The sequence below is a fragment of the Salmo salar genome, chromosome ssa17, assembly GCF_905237065.1.
Source record: "Salmo salar chromosome ssa17, Ssal_v3.1, whole genome shotgun sequence".
NCBI classification, from domain to species: domain Eukaryota; kingdom Metazoa; phylum Chordata; class Actinopteri; order Salmoniformes; family Salmonidae; genus Salmo; species Salmo salar.
Window position 1 is genome coordinate 18,008,468 of NC_059458.1, and position 25,738 is coordinate 18,034,205.

Genomic DNA, 25,738 nt, shown 5'->3' on the forward strand with positions numbered 1-25,738 from the left:
CACAATTGTTATACCGCACTCACTAGGCTCGAGACATGGAGAAAAGTGGAGGATAAGATGCATAGCGATGACAGTGTAGCACTCACTTGTCTTGCAATTTTACTTGTCACTCAGCTTGATAGTTGCTGAAGTGGCTCTGATGGTTTCACCTTCCAAAGGGCCCCAGACATCACCGATATCGACCTTTGGAGTATGCATCTAATGGGCCTGGGATCAGGCGCCTTTGGGTGAAACTTGGACCTCTACACATCATCTTCAACATGTTGTCCTTTTGCTGAACTGTGGGATGCTTCATTGGGATGCCACACCACACCAGCATGGGCTTCCTGCCTGCTCCTGGAAAAGCCCCTGAGAGAAAAGTCTCTGTCTGTCTGCCCGGGGCTATCCTGTCGGTCTGCCTGGGGCTATCCTGTCTGTCTGTCTGTCTGTCTGTCTGTCTGTCTGTCTGTCTGTCTGTCTGTCTGTCTGTCTGTCTGTCTGTCTGTCTGTCTGTCTGTCTGTCTGTCTGTCTGTCTGTCTGTCTGTCTGTCTGTCTGTCTGAATTAAATCCTCTATTTATCAGGACCTCTATCTGATGCTAGTGGTGCAGTCTGGGGACTGACCAGGGAAATGTACCAGGATCCACTGCTCACATAGCGTCTACTGTCAGCGTCTACCCCATCAGCAGGTTCAGCACTAGACGATCTGTTAAATGAACAATGTAATGTTCACTGTGTGTGTGTGTGTGTGTGTGTGTGTGTGTGTGTGTGTGTGTGTGTGTGTGTGTGTGTGTGTGTGTGTGTGTGTGTGTGTGTGCGCGTGCGCGCACTGACTGGCACAATGCCCCCCACAGTGTCTTTCTGTCTCTTTTAACAACGAGGTGCTGTGTTCTCTCCCTGCCCCCACAGCTGTTTGGCCTCACTGCCCTCAACTAAAACAGCTGACATGCCAGTGATGGATAATCATAAACATTTTTGTGAAGGACCAACTACTGACATCTTCTGGCAGAACAAGGCACACATCTCTGTGGGGAAGTTCAGGACTCCCCACCACAATGGGGAGTCCTTCAGCCACTAAAAACCGCTTAAAAACGAACACCACTTTGAGCCGTTGCTTTTCTTGCCTATAAAAACAACGACTGTGGCTAAAAAGTATCGGCCAACAGCCAACAAAATTTTAAAAGCACTGTGGCTCTAAATGTGTATATGCAATTGCGTATTCAGGGGATAATAGACTAACACCCACATTTGTCAACCCCCCTTTTCTAAATCTCAGCAGTTTGAGTTCTCTAATTCCCCGGCGATGAGCAGCTTCTACGTCACCGCGGTCTCTCCAGTCAAGTTTGAGGCCCGTGAAAAAACAGTTTTTATGGACTTTAAAAACGTTGCGGACGGTAAGTTTGCGTTCTAACTAAATCTTAGAATTAGATCAGAATGTTATTTATTTTATGAGATACATTCATGAAGTCCATGTTCAATACATTTGTTTGCTGCTAAATTAAATGTCTGTTAGCCAATTTAGCTAGCTAATGTTAGCGAGCTGAAAGTAGTAACTAACGGACTAAACTCCACTCCATTCCTTCACCATGGAGTGGAGTTTAGTCCACTAGCTAGGGATGTTTTTGAAAATACAGACGTGTGAGCTAGCTGACTTACTGGTTGCTATTTTGTTAATGTCTACAAAATAAACGTTACTTAGCTAGCTAAATAACTAGTTACTCCGCTATTAACTAATATAGCCTAGTTACATTTAAAGCTAGTTAACGTTAGCTAACTAACGTTTTTTTTAAATCAATTTACTTTTTCTCCACATGCGTTCTGTTCTTTTGTTGGGCTCAACTTGTCCCAACTTGAACTGTTTTGAGGCACAGTGCCCGTAATTTGAGAGGGGCAACCAGAAGTGGGTGATGCTTTGGTAATACCGATCAAGCAATGTCATGCATGTTGAGAGCTTGAAACCTCACTTGACTCAATTGGTTATGTGGCTTTTAATGCACAAATAGAAAAAAAGACTGAAGTTTAAGCATTTCTGTTGCCGATGTCAGCCAGACGGATATCACGTGGTCAGAATAACAGAACATTAATTAAACATGGTCATATGTTATTACTACAGTATCAGTAGCTTCACAAAAACATTGAAAACGTCCAGCTTGCGAGGATGCTGCAGTCGCGTGCATTGTGGTATCATTTAGGATGGATTAGGTGCAATATTTTGATAACGTGTCTCCTCAGGGAGCCCGTAAAGTGGGACGCGCCGTTCTGTCTCCATGGTGATCGAGAGGACGCCCTGCCTCGGTGTCGCGGCGTACAGCTGAAGGGGGCGTGCACCAATAGGAAACGACCACTCGTTCTCTATGTTCAATCTCATAAAGGCTCATGAAATCCACGATGGTAAGGACAACACGGCATCAACTCGACATCAGCAGAACTGGGTAGATTACCATCGAATACGAATGTAATGCTTAGCCTTTTTTGTGTCATCTCATATGGTTCATTCATGTGCTGAGTGGTGGAATCCTTGCTTTGTTTCTTCCATATTCTCTACTCTGTGTTCATGCTGCTGTTGTGCTGCTGTGATACCTGCAGAAGGTTTGTTTCTCCCTGACCTTGTTTGAGAGGCTGCATTTCTAGCACACAATGCTGCATCTGTAGCACACAATAATCCCTTCCTTGTTGTCTGTCACAAATCAAATCCCAACTAATAACCTAGTATAAATGTCTTGTTTTTTTTTCAGCCGTTTTACAATAACATCTATTACCCATACCAGCCAGAGACCCAAGGGACCCGCTCATCAGCTGGGATCCCCTCCCTCCTAAACTCCCCCCAGAGCCAGCCCTCTTCCAGCAGCCGGTGTCCTCCAGCACCACCCCCACCAGCCATGTCTGCCTCCACATCCACCACCATCCCGCCCTTCAAATTCCGTCCGCGGCGCGAAAGCGTTGACTGGCGCCGGATCAGCGCAGTGGACGTGGACCTGGTGGCCAGCGAACTGGACTTCCAGACCCTGCAGGAGCACATCACAGGGGTGACCTTCTGCAACGTGGAGTGGGAGCGTTGTGTCTGCTGCCAGAGCCCCGTGGACCCGGCGCTGCTCAAGCTCTTCCGCCTGGCCCAGCTGACAGTGGAGTACCTGCTACACTCCCAAGAGTACTTGACCCTGAGCCTTGGGGTGGCTGAGGAGAGGCTGCAGACCCAGGCCCGCGAGCACCAGCAGCTCCTGGCCCAGCAGCAGAAGCAGGCGGACCAGGCCAAGGTACTGAAGACGGAGCTGAAGCAGAGGAAGAAAATCATTGCCCTCAACCAGCAGGCTATGATCAACATGACTAATTGCCATAAGGTACTGAACACCACCTCACGCTGCCGCCTCTTCTCGGTGTCTGTTTCCATGTGTATTGTACAACAGTTAGTCCCCCCACCCCCTTTCCTCCTGGGTCCTCCTCTTAGCCATTGTTCCCCCAGGCGATATTCAGAGCTGCTTTAGCTTTGTTCAATTATCATTGTCAGGAGAGTGAGAATGCTAACAGGGGTTCATCTTTGTACACATCTACCTCAATTACCCCGTACCCCTGTGTATACAGCCAAGTTATCATTACTCAATGTGTATTTATTCCTTGTTGTTATTTTTCAATTTTTTTATTTTTTCTCTGCATTGTTGGGAAGTAAGCATTTCACTGTTAGTCTACTGTTAGTCTACTGTTGTTTACGATGCATGTGACAAATCAAATTTGATTTGTTTAAATGAATTTGACCATTTAAATCAGAGACATAGTATTGGAAATAGGTTGACCTCGTCCCGTAGCTGTAATGTGGCCACTTTATAAGGATTGGTAGACGTAAACATTATCAGCCTTGTTTTGGGACCTAAACGATAGGATTGTGCTCTGAGCAGAGGGTGTCAGCTGGGGATAATCAGACCTACTTCTTTTAATCCACTTACAAAAGGGTGGCAAGAGACATAACCAAAATTACTGAACCACCTCCCCTACCCTCATTCATGTTTCCATAATGACATTGGTCTCGCGTCAACGTGACGTTTTGACGTTCTATTTTCTACACCAGAAATGTATGCATTTATTGAACAGATAACAGACTTTTAAAGGGCATTGCTGTTGAACAGGGCCCAGCTGTTGCCAAGACAACACCTAGTGTTTCATATGACTGAGCATTGTTGCTAGGTGAGCGTGCCCTGCCGGGCTAACAGGCACGTAGATAACGGAGGCGTCTGTACAGCTCAAAAATTGATGGGCCACCATGCATCCAAAAATAGACCTCGATGTGTTGGTTGTTTCACACAGGTACTCGAATGTATTGCGTCAAGCTTTATTTTACAGATACAGTAACTTCAACAGATATACAGAATGCACAGTGTATTTGATAGACTATCTAGCCTAATTGTCTGCAAAGCACAGAAATGTTGCCTAAATTGTAGTAGTTTTGTGTGTGTGTTGTCAATGCAATCTAGAAAATGAACGTTTTAGTCCGCATTTTAATTACCGTCGCGCACATTTCAGACACGGCAAACGGATGGCAACAGACACACAACCGCCTTGATTCTATCAATGACCAGACCTAACTCAATTTCACTGGCCATTTCCAAAGTTATTCCAGAGCAGCAATGTAATTACAGCACACAACAACAAGGGTCTCTGTTGTAAAAACCACCACTTCCCCTGCAGCATGGTAGAGCACCAGCACGCGGCGCAACAAGGTATCGGTGGCAGTGCGGTTCAATTTGAATGAAGGCACAGATGCAGGCTGTGTTGGTGTCGGGCGTTAAATGTGGTGTGTGATGTGGTTGCTCCAGCGTTTTAATCTGCCCCGTCTGTCACTCCCCCTGTGAGCTGGAGCGAGGTGACGCAAGGCATCCGGAGTGAATCACGTCACTCACGCCATGTCGATCTGTCTGCCAGGAAACAGTCCCTAAAGCTTAATGGTAGATGGTATAGTCGCTATGTCGATCTGTCTCCCAGGAAACAGTCCCTAAAGCTTAATGGTAGATGGTATAGTCGCTATGTCGATCTGTCTCCCAGGAAACAGTCCCTAAAGCTTAATGGTAGATGGTATAGTCGCTATGTCGATCTGTCTCCCAGGAAACAGTCCCTAAAGCTTAATGGTAGATGGTATAGTCGCTATGTCGATCTGTCTCCCAGGAAACAGTCCCTAAAGCTTAATGGTAGATGGTATAGTCGCTATGTCGATCTGTCTCCCAGGAAACAGTCCCTAAAGCTTAATGGTAGATGGTATAGACACGTCTTGAGCTTTGGGTTCAGATGTGTTCATTTTATACACACAGTCCAAGTTGCCTATTATGAAATTGGCTTTACATTTGATCTATAAGTGAAGGTAGCAAACAACATGTATTCAGACCATTGATTCATTGCAATCTTTGCATGGGAATGTACTGTAGATGTATAATTCCGTTTCCTTTTCTTTTCCTTTAGTGTCAACATTGTGATAAAGCCTTCCTGAATTCCTCCTTTCTCCAGAATCATATGCAACGTCGCCATGCAGACGAGTACGACAGCCGTAAGTCAAGAGAGCTTTAAAAGGTTTGATCATCAGTTTAGAGAGAACGGTAGGGAAAGTAACCGTCAGTCAGGTAAGAAGGTTCGCTGCAGCCAACCACCCTGTCCCCTGACAGTCCCATAGGGAGTCCCACTGGGATGGGTGTCCCCAAGCGCACCACAGTGTTCCTACAATGCTGGGAAACCAGTTCCTATGACATCCCGCTCTAGTTTGCAGCAGCAGTAGACATCACTCACTCCCACACAGTCTAGCAGAAAGAGAGAGGTGTATCTTTGAGCCCAGGCCCTGAAACACTAGTTAGGCTAACTTTTTCTTCATTAGTATGTCTCTGTTATTGTTTCTCTCAGAGTTAAGGACAGGCAACCAGAGGAAAGTGAAGAGCGTTGCAGATGAAGAGGAGATCAGTCGGCTGAAAGGGCAGCTGAGTTCCACCACATCTGAGCTGGAGTCACAGAGGCAAGCCCTCTTGGCCAAAGCCTCTCAGGTGGGACAATAAGAACCGTGCTTGTTTCCATGGCTTTGATTAGCTTCGTTATTGAATGCAATGTTTGCACTTGCGTATATGTTTTGACCATTTTCCTTCTCTTTCATCTGTAGGAAACAGACCAGCAGTCCATGCAGCAGGATTTGATGAGAAAGCTAGAGAGATGGAAGGAAGAAGAACACAGGAAGATAGAGGAGATGAGAGACGGTTTCCGGGGGGAGATAGAGATGCTTCACAACAGGAACGCTCTTCTTCAACAAGTTAGTCCATTTGTCAAAGCACTGACTTTCATGGTTCTGTGTCCAATTCAAACTGATGTGTTGGTGATTTGGTTCTGTAAGTCAGGGAGGTTTTTGTTTGAATGATTTGATGTGATCTGTACAGAAAGTGGATCTCCAGTTGACCAATCCTGAGAGGAGGCCCAGTCCTGCTCCCCAGCAGACTGACCAAGACATGGATGAAAAAAACAAGGTTGTGGTACAGAAGATGGATCAGAAACACAAGAAACTGGTAAGCAGCTGAGCAGTACTTATTCTCTTTAAATATTTCAAGTTGTGATAAAACATTTAAAAAATCAACTATATATTTTGTTACAGGAAGAAAGGTTTACATCAAAAATAGAAAAAATGAAGGCTAACCATGAGAGCGAGAAGAATCAGGTATGATGTGGATGACATATCTGTGAAGCTTTCATGAAGAATACTGGTTAACAGAACTACTTGTGAGTTCTGTTGAATAGTTCAATCAAGGTCAGCGGAGAGCCTTGAAAGAGGCAGCCATCGCAGTGGGATCTCTAACATCTATGTCTGTCCTATGTTTCCTCTCAGTGGCAGGATCAGTTAAGCAGGTTGGAGTCGTTTGTGGTGGAGTGGCAGCAGCAGAGCCAGAGGCAGAAGGAGGAGAGTGACCAGCGGCTTCAGGAGCGGGACCTAATCATCTTCTCTCAGCGAGAGCAGGTCAGTACACTCACCACCACCCCCTTGCGACCCAGCCAACGGGGCAGCTGGGAATATCAGGAAACAGGGCGCCTACTTGGCCCTCATACAGGAAATCCTGGATTGATGGCGCCGGATGGACGTGTCATGTTTTCACACACTCATATAGTGTAGTCGTCAAGGCCACTCTGACTTCATAAGCATGTTAAGAAGTTAAATTAAATTACATCACGTCCTTAGGGTTCAACAGCTTTGAATACAAAACATAAAAATATATATAATTAAGAAATGTAGCTAATTGTACTTCTTCATTTCACAGATAAAGTATATGTCCTCAAATCCACCTACTAAAGTAGAAGTTCCAGGTATGCATACTTTTTCTTTGACTTAATTTTTTGTATTACTATGTTTATATTTGTCAAATTTGGATATTAGCTTTAACTTGGATATTAGCGGTTTGTAGTTCTGTAAAGAACCTTTTACTACTGACTATTGTTCCTACTTTGTATGTTTCAGTGATCATAACAGCCCCAGCACCAGAGCCTAAACCAAAGAGAGTAGTGAAGGGTAAGTTATTAGCAGGAGATTCCCAACAATAAGTAGCTCAGTCAATCTAGACATCTGCGTCCTTTTGCTCAGAGAAAAGGTATGCTAGCATGTAACAAAAGGTATGCAAGCACGTACAAGACTGTTCTGTCAGCGATCTCTCCCTGTTGATCAGACCACCCAACGAGACACCATTAAAGATCAGTGTTATTGTTCCCTCTACCTGAGTTGCCTCCTCCTAATTCCCGCTCTTGTCTGACCTCTGACCCCCTGTGTTGTCCAATCAGAGCAGCCTCCCTCTGCTCCTAAACTGGATCCTATAGAGGAGCTGTCTGAGGAGGACAAAGGTAACACAGTCTAGACGGCAGCGGCGTCTGTCTGTCTGTCTGCTCCATGCATGCTCTCTGCACGGACGTGTGAGTCGGTCTGTGATGCCTGCCATGTAGTCAGTGAGCATTTGTGAAGTCGAGACAGTCAAAGCCACGTTGGCCCAAAAAAGCAGCAAGATGTTCTCTTCTGCCCGTCCCTCTCCAGAATCCTGTGGCTGTTAGCTGCAGCTATCTATGGCACAGGTCCTTTGTAGATGGAAGAAAAGGAAGCTCGTATGCACCTCTCGCTCTCAAATCGTTTTCATGCTTGCCCAGCCTGTCCTCAGAAACTACAAAGGCGTCCGTGTTATTTTGAGTGTGTTATCAAGTGTATGTGTGTAAATGTACTGTACCTGTCTGGTGCTTGTCATAGACTCGTCCAGCGTGTCTTAGAAGAAGCCAGTTGTTGTTATGAAGCAGCCGTCTTCGGTGACCAGTGTCCTGAGGAAGAACCGCAACATCAAGAGGGAGCTGCGCCCCGCCCTGGAGCAGGCACTCCTAGAGAAGCTTGAGTCCCTGGGAGTCAAACCGGTATGTAACTGTACCTTCATGAGTACAAATACACGATGGAATCTTTAAAATCACACTCTGTGGAAGATCTATGCCATTAAAGAGTCTGCCTGACAGATACACCATCAAAAACATACAACAAATTGACTTCACTAATAGACTTGAGGGATCATTTGTTTCCCCAGTAAAGATAATCCTTATGATAGTTAAGCGTCTTCCGCTTTCTAATCAACACAACTCTGTAGGGGCTGAGGGGACTCGGAGGCAGCGAGTACAGTGATCTCATGGCTAAGGTGCGCTCGGAAAGAGAGAGTACGGCGAGGGACATTCCGGACTACTGGCGTCACCGTGAGGATGTGGCTCACACACTGCGTCTGAGACTGAAGGACAAGAGGACGGGGAGTGACTCTGCCCCCGAGCAGCGGGTCAAACCAAAACAACCCACTCAAGGTACATGTATTTGCCAAGGCAGCAGCTACTCTTCCTGAGGTCCGGCAAAGTTAAGGCAGTTATACAATTTTAAAAACATTACAATACAATCATTACATAAGTCACAACACACTAAGTGTGTGCCCTCAGGCCCATACACCACTACCACACATCTACAACGCAAAATCCATGTGTACGTGTGTGTATAGTGCGTATGTTATCGTGTATGTATGCATGCGTCTGTGCCTATGTTTGTGTTACTTCACAGTCCCCACTGTTCCATAAGGTGTATTTCTACCTGCTTTTTAAATCTGATTCTACTGCTTGCATCAGTTACTTGACGTGGAATAGAGTTCCATGTAGTCATGGCACTATGTAGTACTGTGCGCCTCCCAAAGTATGTTCTGGACTTGGGGACTGTCAAGAGACCTCTGGTGGCATGTCTTGTGGGGTATGCATGGGTGTCCGAGCTGTGTGCTAGTATTTTAAACAGACAGCTCGGTACATTCTGCTTGTCAACAGCTCTTAAAAAAACAAGTAATGATGAAGTCAATCTCTCTTCCACTTTAAGCCATGAGAGATTGACATGCATGTCATTAATGTTAGCTCTCCATGTACTTTTAAGGACCAGCCGTGCTGCCCTGTTCTGAGCCAACTGCAATTTTCCAAAGTCCCTCTTTGTGGCACCTGACCACACGACTAAACAGTAGTCCAGGTGTGACAAAACCAGGGCCTGTAGGACCTGCCTTGTTGATAGTTTCAGAATGGGTAGAAACACTAACTGCAGCTCTTTAAGTGTTGCAGTCATTTCAGTCTCTGTAGTAGCTGACGTGTATAGTGTTGAGTCATCCACATACATAGACACACTGGCCTTACTCAAAGCCAGTGGCATGTCGTTAGTAAAGATTCAAAAAGCAAGGGTCCTAAACAGCTACCCTGGGGAATTCCTTCTTCTACCTGGATTATGTTGGAGAGAACCCTTTGTGTTCTGTTAGACAAGTAACTCTTTATCCACATTATAGCAGGGGGTGCAAAGCCATAACACTTATGTTTTTCCAGCAGCAGACTATGATCGATAATGTCAAAAGCTGTGCTGAAGTCTAACAAGACAGCCCCCACAATTTTATTAGAGGTCAACCGATTTAATCGTAATGGCCGATTTTAATTAGGGCCGATTTCAAGTTTTCATAACCATCGGAAATCGGTATTTTTGGATGCAGATTTGGCCTAAATGTTTTTATTTATTTATTTTATTTTTTACACCTTTATTTAACTAGGCAAGTCAGTTAAGAACACATTCTTATTTTCAATGACGGCCTAGGAACGGTGGGTTAACTGCCTTGTTCATGGGCAGAACGACAGATTTTTACCTTGTCAGCTAGGGGATTCAATCTTGCAACCTTACGGTTAACTAGTCCAACGCTCTAACCGCCTGCTTTACATTGCACTCCACGAGGAGCCTGCCTGTTACGCGAATGCAGTAAGAAGCCAAGGTAAGTTGCTAGCTAGCATTAAACTTATCTTATAAAAAAACAATCAATCAATCATAATCACTAGTTAACTACACATGGTTGATATTACTAGTTTATCTTGCCTGTCCTGCGTTGCATATAATCGCTTAGGTACACGTTGCTCCAACCATAAACATCAATACCTTTCTTAAAATCAATACACAAGTATATATTTTTAAACCTGCATACTTAGTTAATATTGCCTGCTAACATGAATTTCTTTTAACTAGGGAAAATGTGTCACTTCTCTTGCAACAGAGTCAGGGTATATGCAGCAGTTTGGGCCGCCTGGCTCATTGCGAACTGTGAAGACTATTTCTTCCTAACAAAGACAGCTGACTTCGCCAAACGGGGGATGATTTAACAAAAGCACATTTGCGAAAAAAGCACAATCGTTGCACGACTGTACCTAACCATAAACATCAATGCCTTTCTTAAAATCAATACACAGAAGTATATATTTTTAAACCTGCATATTTAGCTAAAATAAATCCAGGTTAGCAGGCAATATTAACCAGGTGAAATTGTGTCACTTCTCTTGCGTTCATTGCACGCAGAGTCTATGCAACAGTTTGGGCCGCCTGGCTCGTTGCGAACTAATTTGCCAGAATTTTATGTAATTATGACATAACATTGAAGGTTGTGCAATGTAACAGGAATATTTAGACTTAGGGATGCCACCCGTTAGATAAAATACGGAACGGTTCCATATTTCACTGAAAGAAAAAAAACGTTTTGTTTTCGAGATGATAGTTTCCGGATTCGACTATTTTAATGAGCAAAGGCTCATATTTCTTTGTGTTATTATGTTATAATTAAGTCTATGATTTGATAGAGCAGTCTGACTGAGCGGTGATAGGCAGCAGCAGGCTCGTAAGCATTCATTCAAACAGCACTTTCGTGCGTTTTGCCAGCAGCTCTTCGCTGTGCTTCAAGCATTGCGCTGTTTATGACTTCAAGCCTATCAACTCCCAAGATTAGGCTGGTGTAACCGATGTGAAATGGCTAGCTAGTTAGCCGGGTGCGCGCTAATAGATTTTCAAACGTCACTCGCTCTGAGACTTGGAGTAGTTGTTCCCCTTGCTCTGCATGGGTAACGCTGCTTCGAGGGTGGCTGTTGTCGATGTGTTCCTGGTTCGAGCCCAGGTAGTAGCGAGGAGAGGGACGGAAGCTATACTGTTACACTGGCAATACTAAAGTGCCTATAAGAACATCCAATAGTTCAAGGTATATGAAATACAAATCGTACAGAGAGAAATAGTCCTATAATAACTACAACCTAAAACTTCTTACCTGGGAATATTGAAGACTCATGTTAAAAGAAACCACCAGCTTTCATATGTTCTGAGCAAGGAACTTAAACGTTAGCTTTCTTACATGGCACATATTGCACTTTTACTTTCTTCTCCAACACTTTGTTTTTGCATTATTTAAACCAAATTGAACATGTTTCATTATTTATTTGAGGCTAAATTGATTTTATTGATGTATTATATTAAGTTAAAATAAGTGTTCATTCAGAATTGTTGTAATTGTCATTATTACAAATAAATAAATAAAAAACGGCCGATTAATCGGTATCGGCGTTGAAAAATCACAATCGGTCGACCTCTACATTTTATCATCAATTTCTCTCAGCCAATCATCAGTCATTTGTGTAAGTGCTGTGCTTGTTGAGCGTCCTTCCCAATATGCGTGCTGAATGTCTGTTGTCAATTTGTTTACTGTGAAATAGCATTGTATGTGGTCAAAACTATTTTTTTTCAGGGGTTTACTAGGGGTTGGTAACAGGCTGATTGGTCGGCTGTTTGAGCCAGTAAAGGGGGCTTTACTATTCTTGGGTAGCGGAATAACTTTAGATTCCCTCCAGGCCTGAGGGCACACACTTTCTAGTAGGCTTAAATTGAAGATGTGGCAATATCGTCCGCTATTATACTCAGTAATTTTCCATCCAGATTGTCAGACCCTGGTGGCTTGTCAGTGTTGATAGAAAACAATCATTTTTTTCACCTCTTCCACACTGACTCTATGGAATTCAAAAGTACAGTTCTTATTGTTCATTATTTGGTCTGATATACTTGGATGTGGCATGTCATCCCGAAGTTTGCTTGTCTTGCCAATGAAAAAGTCATTAAAGTAGTTGGCAATATCAGTGGGTTTTGTGATAAATGAGCCATCTGATTCAATGAAGGATGGAGCCGAGTTGGCTTTTTTACCCAAAATGTAATTTAAGGTGCTCCAAAGCTTTTTAATATCACTTCTTTGTTTCATAGTATAGTTTATTTTTATTTAGCTTAGTCACATTTAGCTTAGTCCTTAATTTTCAGTAAGTTTGCCAGTCAGTTGTGCTGCCAGACTTATTTGCCATACCTTTTGCCTCATCCCTCTCAACCATACAATTTTTCAATTCCTCATCAATCCACTGGGATTTAACAGTTTGTACAGTCATTTTCTTATTAGTAACTGGAATAAGCAATTTATATAAATGTGTCAAGTGCAGCGTCTGGTTGCTCCTCATTACACACCACAGACCAGCAAATATTCTTTACATCATCAACATATGAATCACTACAAAACATATTGTACGACCTCTTATACACTATATGAGGCCCAACCTTTGGAACTTTGGTTTTCCTAGATATGGATATTATATTGTGATCACTACATCCTATGGATTTGGGTACACTGCTTTAAAGCACAATTCTGCAGCATTAGTAAAGATGTGATCAATAGATGGTGAGGATTTAATTCCTGTGCTGTTTGTAACTACCCTGGTAGGTTGACTGACTGGTTACAGTTTGAAGTTTGTTCTTGAGTGAGCAGCTTGATGAGAGCCAGTCAATATTTAAATCACCCAGGAAATATACTTCTATGTTAATATCACATACATTGTCAAGCATTTCACAGATATTATCCAGATGCTGACTGTTAGCACTTGGTGGTCTATAGCATGTGGGGAGTATGAGGACTTAGAACTTTTAACTCATTCAAGAATGTTCATGTGGTTTTTGCTGAGGGGTTCATGTTTCATCTCGTGTGTCGATTCCATTCTCTTGTGATAGTTTGCTAGCATGCTGCTGGTGACATTAAACAAGTCCCCCTTAATCAATGTAACATTTAAGCCTTAAGCTGCTCCCAACAGGAGTCATGTCCGTCACCGTTTTAACCTGCTTAGGACTCGAGATGTCCTCAAACGAACTAATCAACTGATTTGTTGTTGTTCTGTCCCTCCCGAAAGTGACCCAGGCCAGACAACGGTCCAGCAGCCTTTCTTCCAAGGTGACCCAAGTGATGTCAGGAACACCAGCAGCGCCTGCCAAACAGCCTGCCCCCCGGACCCTTACCAGTACCCTGCCCAAGACCTCCACTCCCAAGTACGTACCTAGTCAGAATCTCTTGCTGTTTGTCTCAATGCATGCCAGAGACTACCTCGCCACTGGCTTCATTTATGTGGTATCAGAAATCTGACTACAGTCTGTTGCATTGAGAAGGATACTATAGAAAGTGAGTTGTCTTACAAGCTGTGTCTTATTACCTTATATGGGAGTGATTGATTGTATGTTCATTTCAAATGATGACATTGCCTTTGGCCTCGTAGGACCCCTCCCTTCAGCTCAGACAACGAGTCAACGGAGGAGGAGTCTGAAGAGAAGCCACCTCAGAAACCCAGGCAGGAGCAGAGAGTCCCTCATCATAGAGCGTCCCAGCCCAAACCAACACAACCCAAGACCACCCCCATCACAAACTCACCCAGTCCAAACCGGTCCAGGCCAGATCTGGCCAGCCCAGGACCACCCAGGCTCAGCCATATAAACCCCAGCAGCCCAGAAGCGCTGCGGTCAACACAACCAAGCTGGGGGTCACTGTGGTAGAGAGTGAGGGAGAGTGGACAGGGGAGAGTGAGTTGGAGGAGATCGACCCACAACAGCTCCAGAACTACAAAGACCAGAATGGGAACGTACAGAAGACTACAAACAGTAAGAGGGACTTTTGTTGTTTTTACTGATATGATTTACTCCTTTTGTGTGGTATTAAGTGCTAATTTCAGATAACAACACACATATCCTAAGTCTACAGCCTTTTCTTTTTTAGTTGTGTTTTTTGAAAACTGTTTCCCATAGGTTTTTATGCGTTGTGCTGACCATATTTGTTTTTCCAGATAACCTGGTCAAGGACTTGACTAAGAGCCTGGAGAAGCAGCTTGCAGACAGAGGACCAAAGAAGCCACTAGGGGGAGTGACCACCTTACCAGAGAGGAAAGACAAAGCCGTTGTACGGGAACTCAAGGTGAGAAATCCTCTCGTCTCCTCTCTGCAGGGTCATCATCAACTCAGAGTAACATAAGACACAGAGAACAAACAGAACATTTGCTGACGTCAGAATCTTCCCATATATTAATCATGTTCATTTGGACTATTATGTGGCGATCCAGTATACAAACGATGATGATGAGGATGACTGGGATATCTCCTCGTTGGATGACCTATCGGTACCCGCCCCCGTGAGGAAGAGCCTGGACTCAGACAGCGCTACCAGTGTCTGGGGAACATCCACCGGGAAGGGGCAGAAAACAGGTCAGTCTCACTCTCTCTCTCTCACAGACCTGGCCCCATTCAGGTCCCTTTATCCTTCACCTTCAGCCTCTGATGATGTTTATCCATTCCCCAGGTTTGAATGAAGCAGGAACCGGCAGCACTCTGAAGAGCAGCCTGGTCTTTGTCAGCGACTGGAGTAACGATGATATATAGCAATAGGAGGTGATACGGGTTTACAGTTCTACAATGATAAAACTCAATATGACGTCCATAGGAATTCTTTGGAAGAGAAATGTACTTGTACATGATTTACCTATACTGTTAGAATAACAGTTGCATATAAAAGAGACTTAACGAAGAGATCCTCTCTACTCGGGGCACAGTGTAGCTCTAGAGACATACACCTATGACAGTGGAGCTATCTGCCTTGTGGCAGTTTTCAGTGTTTTTATTTTATATACAGATTATATATTAGCTATAGTGAATTGTTACCTTAGAGGTTTTATGAAATGTGATATTGCACTCCATGTGAGGTATGATTTGTGTCAAAACAATTTCCATGACATTTGTAAGACATTTGTGTGGTCTATGAAAGAAAAGAAAATGTGTTTTTGTATCTAAAATATTTATACATGCTAGTAATAAACATTCTTTTTTTATCAAATGAAAACATTCATCCGTTTCCTTGATGTCAATTCAGTTCACAGAAGGAACACAGTTATATGTTAGTAAAACAGTCATACATAAGGAATCTACAAGGTGTAGGTGGCGAGACAGTTACCAAATTGATTCAGTTCTCACAATGTTTTCATGGTAACTAACGACCAATGATATGAAGCAGTGTATTTCCTGCGGTACAGGAGCTACTGCAGCTCAAACAAAATCGTCCCTGCTATACGTCCCAGTGGTCCTTGTTTTCCTGATCTTTCTGCCACCTCTGCTCCCTTGGACCAATTGTGGCATTGGAGTCACTCTGGAAGAGTTTGGCATCGTGTATGTGCGTCTGGTCCGAGCTGTGGCATAGGAGTTCGGTCTGCGGGGCCTTTTCTTCGATCTGGAAGACAGAGCAAGAGAACTGTGAGATGATGAACATATTCGACACAAAATATATTCTTCTGATGCAAACTATTTGTCTTTCCAGTGAAGCAGGAATTTTGTGGATTGTATTACGTTGAGCGTAGACCCTCCTTTCCAGAGAAGAAACTGAGTACGAAACCACCGGTGATGAGTAAGATCGAACCTCCCCAGCCAATAAAAACCGCTGCTCCGATTTCAAATCTGAAGAGAAAAAATTACAAAGCATATACTGTATAGTTAACTACTTGAAACCAATGTTGTTCTAGTGTGTTCCAGCAGTCTCATTGAAAACAATCCACTCACTTCTGTGCCTTGAAATTGGGATCCACAAACTCTGATCTTACTTTGTTACCCCACCAGGAGTACACGATCAGGCCAGCAAATCCTAGGAGGAAAACGGCTATTATTATCATATTTAACTAGGCAAGTCAGTTAAGAACAAATTCTTAATTACAGTGACGGCCTAACCCAGACGACGCTGGGCCAATTTTGCACCGCCCTATAGGACTCCCAATCACAGCCACTTATGATACAGCCTGGAATCAAACCAGGCTCTGTAGTGACACCTCTAGCACTGAGATGCAGTGCCACTTTGGTTACTAATCAGGTACTCCATAAACATATCTTACCAGACGCCAGATAGGTGATTCCCCCTGCGAAGGTGACCCGTGCGTTGGCCAGCTCTGACCCTCCAATCTTGGTGCACTTCATCCCTATCAGTGTGAGGACTCCAGCGAAGAACCCAAGGATGACAGAACAGATGGACAGAGCCCTTACTGAGTGAAGGAACACTGATGCAGAGAGTAGAACACTCAGTTAAACAGAGGAAGTCAAAGTACAGGACTACAGTTAAGTATTATACACTAGTATACAAACCATTAGGAACAACTTCCTAATATTGAGTTGTAACAACCCCCTTTTGCCCTCAGAACAGCTTCAATTCATCAGAGTATGGACTCTCCAAAGTACTACAAGTCCTGTGTACCTCAGTTGGTAGAGCATGGCACTTGCAAAGCCAGGGTTGTGGGTTCAATTCACATGGAGGACCAGTATGAAAATGTATGCACTCACTATAAGTTGCTCAGGATAAGAGTGTCTGTTAAATGACTAAAATCTTAAAAAAGATGCGTGTCAAAAGCCTTCAACAGGGATGCTGGCCCATGTCCACTCCAATGCTTCCCAAAATTGTGTAAAATTGGCTGTATTTCCTTTGGGTGGTGGACCATTCTTGATACACACAGGAAGCTGTTGAGTTTGAAAAAGCCAGCAGCATTGCAGTTCTTGACATGCACCTGGCACCTACTACCATACCCTGTTCAAAGGCATTTAAGGCTTTTGTCTTGCCCATTCACCCACTGAATAACACACATGCACAATCCATGTTTTAATTGTCTCAAGGCTTAAAAATCCTTCTATAACCTGTCTCCTCCCCTTCATCTACACCGATTTTAAGTGGATTTAGCAAGTGACATCAATAAGGGATCAAAGCTTTCACCTAGATTCACCTGGTCAGTCTATGTCATGGAAAGAGCAGGTGTTTTTAATGTGTTGTACACTCTGTGTATATTGGAGTTTGTGGATTCCACTTGATGGTATCGCTATTAACGTCTGCAAAATGTTGATCATGATATTCATACTTCTGCTCTGCCCCGTTATCTGCCTGTAATGTAGTACTGTATAAGAGCATCTGCTGAATGACAATCAACTGCACCGAACTGCACTGAAGATCAAGATAACAACCCTCCAAGTTGTAAGCGTCACTATCCCATCATGTATCATGAGATGTACGGTGTCCATATTAGGACAGAATCACACATCCATGGAAGCTGTGACAAGCTGACCAGAACATACCTGGTAGTCCCAGCATGGAGGGGTACTCTTTGCAGTCGGACACCCCCGTGGAGTCTGAGACACAGTCCTTCCAGAGGTTAGAGAAGTAGTTGCCGGTGGTGAGCACCACGCTGCCCACCTCAGACCAGGTCCAGTACTCTATAGCCAGGGTGGAGCTCACCAGAATCCAGCCAGCCAGACACGACACAAAGCAGCCTATCTCCATGTACATCATCACCGTCCTGTGCTTCATGATGATGGTGATAAGGAGGATGCTCTCCTCGAGCTTGGCAGTGGTTACGAAAAAAAATCTACGTTTACGAAGAGGATTTACCCGAGAAATGGGTGTAGTGAACAAAGCTGGAGTGAAGTTCCAGAGTTGCTCAGGGATCTTCGGTCTGTGGAAGTCAAGGTGCAGCCAGGCACTTGCATTGTTATGTCACTGATGCCTCCCAGTCAAACCAGCATTGTGGACGTTTGGCTTATCTCACATGGTTTTGCTCAGTAAGCAAATGTCTCTTTTCCCACGATCCAGGGGGAGATAGTTTCACCACTCCCAATCCCTGACACTGTTTCCCGCTCTCCCTCCCCTCGTATGGGGGCTTGACAAGGTCTCTCTCTCATAGCCCTATATCTCAAATCACAGTGGATGAACTGCTCCCTCCCAGCTAAGGTCACAAGATACTGGTGCATGTAACTGATTCATGTCAATATTCTCTGGACAAATTGATAATGATCTATGTAATATAGCCTATAGAGTAGGGCTGACGATAGTATCCTAAAGTAGATCTTTATTGGACAATTTGTTTTGCCACAAGAATTAAAATAGCATTTTAAAATGAAAAACATGCTAATACACACGGAACAGCTACATACAAAAACACTTAATTCCCAGTGCAACATGTACATGCCACACAATCACAACCAGTCACGGAAGACGTGGGTCTTGTTGGATCCCTTTGGCTCCTGTGACTGTTTTGATTGTCTGTTTTCTCTACTTGAGAATTCTCTGGTGAGGGGCACCATGGGAAATCTGGAGGAAGGGGACAATTCCACCCTGCTAGAGAAAATATATTAAGCGAATTAAGATATATTCAGAAAACATACACTCAACGTTTATTTCACCTTCATTTAAAAATGTAGGCCAGTTGAGAATATGTTCTCATTTACAACCGCGACCTGGCCAAGATAAAGCAAAGCAGTTCGACAAAAACAACAACACAGAGTTACACATGGGATAAACAAACGTACAGTAAATAACACAATAGAAAAATCTATATACAGTGTGTGCAAATGTAAGATTAGGGAGGTAAGGATGTCACGTCCTGACCAGCAGATGGAGCTGGTGTAGTAGTTTGGGGGTCAGGACGTGGCAGTCTGGTGGGTGTCTAGTGACTCCTGATCAGGAACAGCTGGGAATCGTTGTTCCTGATTGGGAGTCACATATGTAGGAGTTGTTTGTCACTGGGGTTTGTGGGTAATTGTTTCTTGTTTAGTGTGTTTGCACCTGACAGGACTGTTGGCTGTCAGTTTCCTTGTTTTGTTTGTTATAGTGTTCTTTATAATTAAATTGAAAGATGAATACTAACTCCGCTGCATTTTGGTCCATTCCTGAAGACAGCCCTTACAAAGGAAATATTTAGAGAAGCATGCTTATGTGGTGTTGTATATAAATTAGGCATGTATGCTTATACGCGCTTATACTGTACTGTACATTTAACCTTTTTGAATGGGCTACTGTGAATATAGTGGCATAGAACAGAATGGGTCCTAATATGATGAGGAAGCCTCCCACTAGGCCAAGCCAAAGACCAGATCCAATATCATACCTGAGTAGGGAAAATGTAGACAAAAAACAGCTTGGCATTCCCATACAGTTTGTTATTCCAACATCTTCCCTATCAGATTGTTCTATTTGCGACATTACCTTAGTTCTGATGGGTCTGCTTTGGCGTGTAAAAATGGCTGCTGAAATCGTGTTTATAAACGATAACTGGCGATGTCTGAGATGCCTGCACGATGATGCGTCAGGGATCAGGAACCAACGACAAAGAAGAAGAAAATGTTTCTATTCGGGATGAGGAAGTTTAAAGCATCTAAGTTAAGGTGATTTGTATGTGTCCTGAGAGAGGCATGTTAATAGCAGTTTGTCATTGGTTCTCTGGTTTCCTCAAACACAGTTCTCACCAGCCCCAGGGTGATCATCAGAATCCCTCTCATTCCCTGGATGTAAGCTGTGTAACACAGACAGATCTCATTGCTTTGGAGGCTAATCAATTACTGTAACATTATGTTCAAAATGAATCGAACCTAGCTTAGCCAAATAAAATATATCACAACTATCATGTATTGTTGTATTAGTCACTATGTATCATAGCTGTGTTAACCTGCCAATATGCTTTATTTAATTAAGTTCAATTTAGAGAAAAATTCATATTAACAGACACTGTACCTGTAAGACTCCTGATTATTCCTCACAGAGATACCAGATACGAGACGAGATTCTTGTACTCAAACCACGTTTCACCGTCAACAGAAGTCCACACAGTTGACTACAGCGGTGGAGTCCTCAGAGCAGTCCTTCCACAGGTTGGACCAGAACCAGGTCACACTGACAATTGAGGATCCACCGTGGCGCCCGACCTGGGCCACCCTCCAGTAGTCGATAGCCAGGGTGCAGGACACAAACACGCAGTCCAGCATGGACACCACGAGGCCCAGGATCTGAACCAACCTCCTCCACATGCCTCTGTCTGGACAGGTGGAGAGGATTGCTCACAGGGACTACCGAGGGTAAGTTACTGGAGCTATTACAAGGTTACTGATTTCATCCAATCTAGTCACGGAATTCACAAAAATGCATCCATTAAAAATGATTCCATATTCACTTAGAAGAGCACAAGATGGGAGCATCGGTCTGTCAGCTGTGCGGCATATCACTCTTGGTTTAAATAGGAAACAGTGTCCGGGCAGAATTGAGTGGCAACACCAAAAACAGAGACTGTTTACAGGCAACCTCCCTGACTGCTTTGGCAGATATGACTGTGCTGACGATATTAGGAAAGTAACATCTAAAAGAGTTGGTGATTATTTCTATATCTTAAGATATCTTGATTTTGATTAGACTACAGTTGAATCATTTGAAAAGGGAGAACAACACAACACGGAGTCAGAGAGAACTTGTAAAGGTCCTGTGTGTAGCTGGTGTAGAGAGTCAGGCGCAATATGAGTAATCAACATACTTTACTCAAAATACACAAATGCAAAGCAATATAGCGAGCCCACAATAACGGACCGATTTCCAACGAACAATCACTCACAAACAAACATGGGGGAACAGAGGGTTAAATAATGAACAAGTAATTGGGTGAGTGAAACCAGGTGTGTAAGACAAAGACAAAACAAATGGAAAATGAAAAGTGGATCGGCGATGGCTAGAAGGCCGGTGACGTCGACCGCCGAACGTCGCCCGAGCAAGGAGAGGGACCGACTTCGGCGGAAGTCGTGACAGAACTTGATGAAAGGCAGAACAGCCCTGCTTTAATGACGTTATCAATAGCAATACATGAAACAATGAATGTGATGAAGCAGTTTATTTGATGATAATGAAACACTCCCAGGAAACAGGCCATTAGATACAGAGACTTTTCCCCCACATACAGAATCACAACTGGATCATTATTGGGTTGTCAAACGATTCAAACATTTACTTGAGTTAATCAAAGGATTTGTTGTGATTCATTACAAATTCAGAATTTGCTCAAATTGAGTTGTCCAAAGTAACAGTTAGCAAATCAGGTAAATTGACAAACCTCATTGTCAACTTGTTTTGACATCAAATTGTTGTTTTTAGCTGTATAAATTATGTATTTTGGATGTTTTCACGGTATTTTGAAAGCTTTCAGGCAATGTGATTAATCGTGATTGAAAAACATTAGTTCACTAAAATTCAAAAAAGTTAACTTGAGTTAACAGATGAACTCTGACAGCCCTCATCATTTTTTTTCATTTTATTTTTTTTTAGTCATTTAGCAGACGCTCTTATCCAGAGCGACTTACAGTAGTGAATGCATACATTTCATACATTTTTTTTTCTGTGCTGGCCCCCCGTGGGAATCGAACCCACAACCCTGGTGTTGCAAACACCATGCTCTACCAACTGAGCTACAGGGAAGGCTATATCATCATATGGAGTATATACAACTGTTACTTCAGTTCGGTCCAGTCAAAATCACACATACTATGCACAGATCCAGGTCATAAGTAGGAGTTTTTGATAAACGGTTCTCTCTCGCTCCTTCTTGACCCGCTGGATAAAGAGGACACTGTACTACTGCTGCTGCTGCTCACCTCAGAGTGCACTGACCCATGAGACCTCGGTGGACGACCAGACGTCAAAGACCCACCGCCAAATTTCGAGGACTGCCCGGAGTTCGAGGACCGTCCAGACCGCTCTGATTTGGACACGCGACCGGACTGACCAGACTTTGAGGAGATGGCAGACACATCTGAGCGTGCAGATTTGGAAGAAATCTTAGATGCAGGTGAAACCTTGATCTTGGAGCTGATCTGGGATACTGGGGACTGTACTGTGGTGGACTTGGCCTGGTCGCTCTCAACCTCGGGAAGTTCAGGGATGACTAGACTTTTGCTGGGAGAGATAGCATACAAAATGAGAAAGAACAAATCAATGGCAAATGTGTTATGAGTAAATGAATAACTATTCCATGATGAGGCTGGCTATGCTTGTACTCACCTCTCGTCCTCACAGAGCAGTTTGCACACAGAGACCAAGTAGAACCAACCCCCTGTCATATGGCACGCTGATCCCACCCAGCCAAGAAACAGAGGAGTGCCCAGGTCAAACCTGTGTGAGAGTGAGAAAGAGAGAGAGAGAGAGAGAGAGAGAGAGAGAGAGAGAGAGAGAGAGAGAGAGAGAGAGAGAGAGAGAATCAATATTATCTTGTAACTGAATGGAAAAACCTGCATCCAAGTCAACTCACTTTAATCCGTCAAAATAGGGGTTGAAGTATTCCCCGGAGACGTATTTAGCGTAGACAGCATATCCTGACGCAGCCAGTATGCCTGCATAAGACGAAGTGAGTCAGTCAGCTACTCTCAATCTGCTACAGTGTGCATCTACCAGGTAGCTTTCATAGAGGGAGAAGTGAACTGAAAGACCCGTGTTTACCGCTGATGACGTGACAGACTCCTCCAGTGAAGAGCTTCCTGTGCTTCGCCTTGTCCTTGCCCCCGAGGAAGGTGCACTCCATCCCAATGAGGCTGAGTACGAACCCCAGCATCCCCACAGACAGAGCACCCATCAGCAGGCCCCTCACAATCTGGATGTGGTCTGGTTGATAAGAACACAACCAAACGCAAGGTCACATTTTACACTACGGTAGGCTTTATAACGTCAGTGGGATAACCAATGTCACTGTACGGAAACAGTCTAAACTCACAGAAGTTTGCTTAAAAGATAAAGTACAGTAATAGTCACATATTAACAGAATTCGTTTTAAACCTATTTTTGGGGGGTAAATTAACTTAACAGGCTGTCTTCAGATGTGTCCCTCTTGTTCATATACAACTTCATACCCACCATAGAAGTAGAATTACAACACAATATATTATGCATGTCTCTATGGTACTTACTGTCCACGGACCAGAGCACAGGGAAGTCTTGGCAGTTGGTGACAGAAGTGGAGTCGGTGAAGCAGGCCTTCCACAGGTTAGACCAGTACCAGGCCACCTTGATGATAGCCGAGCCGCCCATGCCCCCGATGGACGTGATCTTCCAGCCCTCCATGGCCATGGTGCATGCCACAAAGATCCAGCCCAGCACTGTCATCAGGAAGCCCCAGATCTGCATCACGCGGATTTTCATCCTGATACTCTGGTGTGTGGAGTCAGTCTATATGCTCTATAGCTAGACAACCCTCAAGTTATCTTATTATGACCGTCTCTGTTGTGTTTCTTTTCTCAAGATCTGACTTATTGGCGATTCCTTTTTCTCTCGTCTATACAATGGTGTGTCCCCTTGGTGGAGCCACCATCCAGTGGAGCCTGAGACTCCTGCTGTGCTGTGATAGAGAAGAAACCTGTTCATCCCAGTCATACAGCTTGGTAGCAGGGCTCAGTGTGACTACCTGGTTGTCACTTTTCCCATACAGCATGAGAGTGGATATGGGTCTGTTGCTGCTCAGGTTCCCAGAACCTTGTTTGGGTGCTAAAAATGTTGACCTACGTGTTTATCTCACGTTTCAAAAACATCCATCTCTATGTCCCAAGCTGATTCCTTGGGTTTTGAAATATTTGACTAATTCTGATCAAATGTATTCGAAGGACATAAACATGACCTAGTATGGCCCAATGGCTACGGCAAAACTTGACCTCATCTCAAGATTATTGTTATTTTAAATACAGTGCTGGTCTGACCTTAACTAGTTTAATAAGAACTCATTACCTGAGGAATTACAACTTCAGAGTCCATTGAAGCGCTTCCATTGTCCGTTGACATTGCCTCGGGCTGCGGTAGGTTATTAGCTAGGTGTGCTGCCTGCTTTACTTATATAATTAAAACATAACGTCTTTGACCTCATATAATTATGCGTAAATCCATGGCTCTCTCTGATGGTATTAGTTGCATGGGGAGTGATGGATTTTCTTGTGGTGAGGGAAGATGAGAAGGGTCTTCTTTGTACTGAGTCCCTCTGCTTATTGGCAAAGTTATTGGCAAAGTAGATGGGACATTGGAATGGACTCACTGTTGTGATGCATGGACCTATATGGTGGAAATTCATGCGTTTCATTAATGAAGGGCTAATAACGGAGAAAGAACAAAAGAGTGGTTGTGTTCGCTGGCAGGGCCTCACGTTAATCACGGGTTATAAAGCACAAATACCTGCTGCATAATAACCTATCATGATCATTTAAGCAATATTAAGTAAGATTCCATCCAAAGATGCATACAGTACAGAGCATTGTTTGAATTTCTATGTCAATAGTTTGATTCTCTGTCTTCTAAATAAAGTATAGATATACTGCTCTCTGGTGGTGGCTTGTTGAAATGCAACCGAACCGTGCCTCAACCACAGTCCAAATCACAGTCAACTTGTGTATTTTGTACGGAGAAGTACTTGATTCTTTTATATGTTTAAAAGTAGTATAATTGTCCATAAGGGATTTTCTGGCACAAACAAATAGCTGTAAATTTGGCATAAATAAACGGCTTTTTGGGGCAAGGATTCTGCTGGTGGCCTTCATGTTTGAATTTAGAATCTGATGTAACAAAATAGACATGAATTATGGATGCTTGTGAATCATGTGGCCCTTCTGATGCTTCAATCCATACAAATGAGGAATCTTAGACTTGTTGCGTGCAATAAAACTGTATCTTTTTTAAATGGTGCATTCATCTCTGGAATCATTCGGAAAAATATGGGACATCAAAATGTGAAATCACTCACCATTATTGATTTTGTCTAGATGTCTGGCTATCATCCTAACTTAGTAGTGTAGTCAGAGTAGGTCCTCTGACCAAACAGAGCTACGGGACACCCGACACTTGTTTACGGATACACAGGACTGGAGCAGGGAGCACGGGGCGGCTGCCAGCTGTAGCTCCATGCCAGCTGGTGAGAGTCCCCCGGCTCGGAGGGCCAAGAGGATTCGCGTAACAGGGTTAAGGTTTCCATTGATCAGAAGGTGGAGATGGATGGCAGGCGGTGGAGGAAACTTCCGATTCCCATATCCGAGTTTGAACAAAGATCAACTGGGGCAGGACTGCTGTTGATTGGTAACTCTGTGATCAGTCGAGGCAACGGAAGCCCCTTTCTGTCCGTGGTGGCTGGTAGGGGGCCATCTTTCAGTTTGAGGTATATTACAAAAATACAAGAACTTGACAGTTCTGGAGAGCACACAATGCTCTCTATTGACTCTTTCTTCATCTAGGCTTCGCTTGTGGTCTGCTAAAGAGTGACAGTATATGGCAGACAGGCATTGGCTC

The 25,738-nt window shown here is 43.8% G+C and overlaps 3 protein-coding genes across 5 annotated transcripts; 1 reads left to right on the top strand and 2 right to left on the bottom strand.

The window, feature by feature from the left end:
• Window positions 1-473: 473 nt before the first annotated feature.
• On the top strand, window positions 474-15,499 carry LOC106575312 (zinc finger protein Dzip1). Its single transcript, XM_045700376.1, has 20 exons — window positions 474-1,372; window positions 2,211-2,410; window positions 2,714-3,316; window positions 5,421-5,505; window positions 5,853-5,989; window positions 6,103-6,249; window positions 6,374-6,499; window positions 6,586-6,648; window positions 6,817-6,945; window positions 7,244-7,289; window positions 7,441-7,491; window positions 7,758-7,817; window positions 8,212-8,224; window positions 8,276-8,369; window positions 8,594-8,798; window positions 13,527-13,666; window positions 13,986-14,265; window positions 14,448-14,575; window positions 14,721-14,862; window positions 14,957-15,499. The coding sequence occupies exons 2-20, from the start codon at window positions 2,333-2,335 to the stop codon at window positions 15,034-15,036; spliced, it is 2,607 nt and encodes an 868-aa protein (XP_045556332.1). The 5' UTR covers window positions 474-1,372; window positions 2,211-2,332; the 3' UTR covers window positions 15,037-15,499.
• cldn10d (claudin 10d) lies at window positions 15,432-18,314 on the bottom strand. Of its 3 annotated transcripts, none has more exons than XM_045698491.1 (5): window positions 17,752-18,314; window positions 16,530-16,613; window positions 16,204-16,285; window positions 15,994-16,101; window positions 15,432-15,877 (listed from the first exon to the last, which is right to left on the bottom strand). In XM_045698491.1, the coding sequence occupies exons 1-5, from the start codon at window positions 17,981-17,983 to the stop codon at window positions 15,697-15,699; spliced, it is 687 nt and encodes a 228-aa protein (XP_045554447.1). In that variant the 5' UTR covers window positions 17,984-18,314; the 3' UTR covers window positions 15,432-15,696.
• A 2,990-nt stretch (window positions 18,315-21,304) lies between these two features.
• Window positions 21,305-23,874, bottom strand: cldn10e (claudin 10e). The gene is made up of 5 exons (XM_014151775.2): window positions 23,386-23,874; window positions 22,922-23,083; window positions 22,734-22,815; window positions 22,487-22,597; window positions 21,305-22,381 (listed from the first exon to the last, which is right to left on the bottom strand). The coding sequence occupies exons 1-5, from the start codon at window positions 23,615-23,617 to the stop codon at window positions 21,988-21,990; spliced, it is 981 nt and encodes a 326-aa protein (XP_014007250.2). The 5' UTR covers window positions 23,618-23,874; the 3' UTR covers window positions 21,305-21,987.
• Window positions 23,875-25,738: the final 1,864 nt, after the last annotated feature.

What these genes read in the sequence shown, in the direction of transcription:
- LOC106575312 (XM_045700376.1), top strand. Translation starts at nt 2,333, where the DNA reads ATGTTCAATCTCATAAAGGCTCATGAAATCCACGATGGTAAGGACAAC. An exon ending in AGTCCCTGGGAGTCAAACCG is followed by an intron (nt 8,370 to 8,593) that starts GTATGTAACTGT and finishes ACAACTCTGTAG; the next exon opens with GGGCTGAGGGGACTCGGAGG. An exon ending in CGTACAGAAGACTACAAACA is followed by an intron (nt 14,266 to 14,447) that starts GTAAGAGGGACT and finishes TTGTTTTTCCAG; the next exon opens with ATAACCTGGTCAAGGACTTG.
- cldn10d (XM_014151632.2), bottom strand. Translation starts at nt 17,983, where the DNA reads ATGAAGCACAGGACGGTGATGATGTACATGGAGATAGGCTGCTTTGTG. An exon ending in AATCACCTATCTGGCGTCTG is followed by an intron (nt 16,286 to 16,529) that starts GTAAGATATGTT and finishes TTTTCCTCCTAG; the next exon opens with GATTTGCTGGCCTGATCGTG. An exon ending in CCCAATTTCAAGGCACAGAA is followed by an intron (nt 16,102 to 16,203) that starts GTGAGTGGATTG and finishes TTTTCTCTTCAG; the next exon opens with ATTTGAAATCGGAGCAGCGG.
- cldn10e (XM_014151775.2), bottom strand. Translation starts at nt 23,617, where the DNA reads ATGAAAATCCGCGTGATGCAGATCTGGGGCTTCCTGATGACAGTGCTG. An exon ending in AGTCTGTCACGTCATCAGCG is followed by an intron (nt 22,816 to 22,921) that starts GTAAACACGGGT and finishes CGTCTTATGCAG; the next exon opens with GCATACTGGCTGCGTCAGGA. An exon ending in CTGCTCTGTGAGGACGAGAG is followed by an intron (nt 22,382 to 22,486) that starts GTGAGTACAAGC and finishes TATCTCTCCCAG; the next exon opens with CAAAAGTCTAGTCATCCCTG.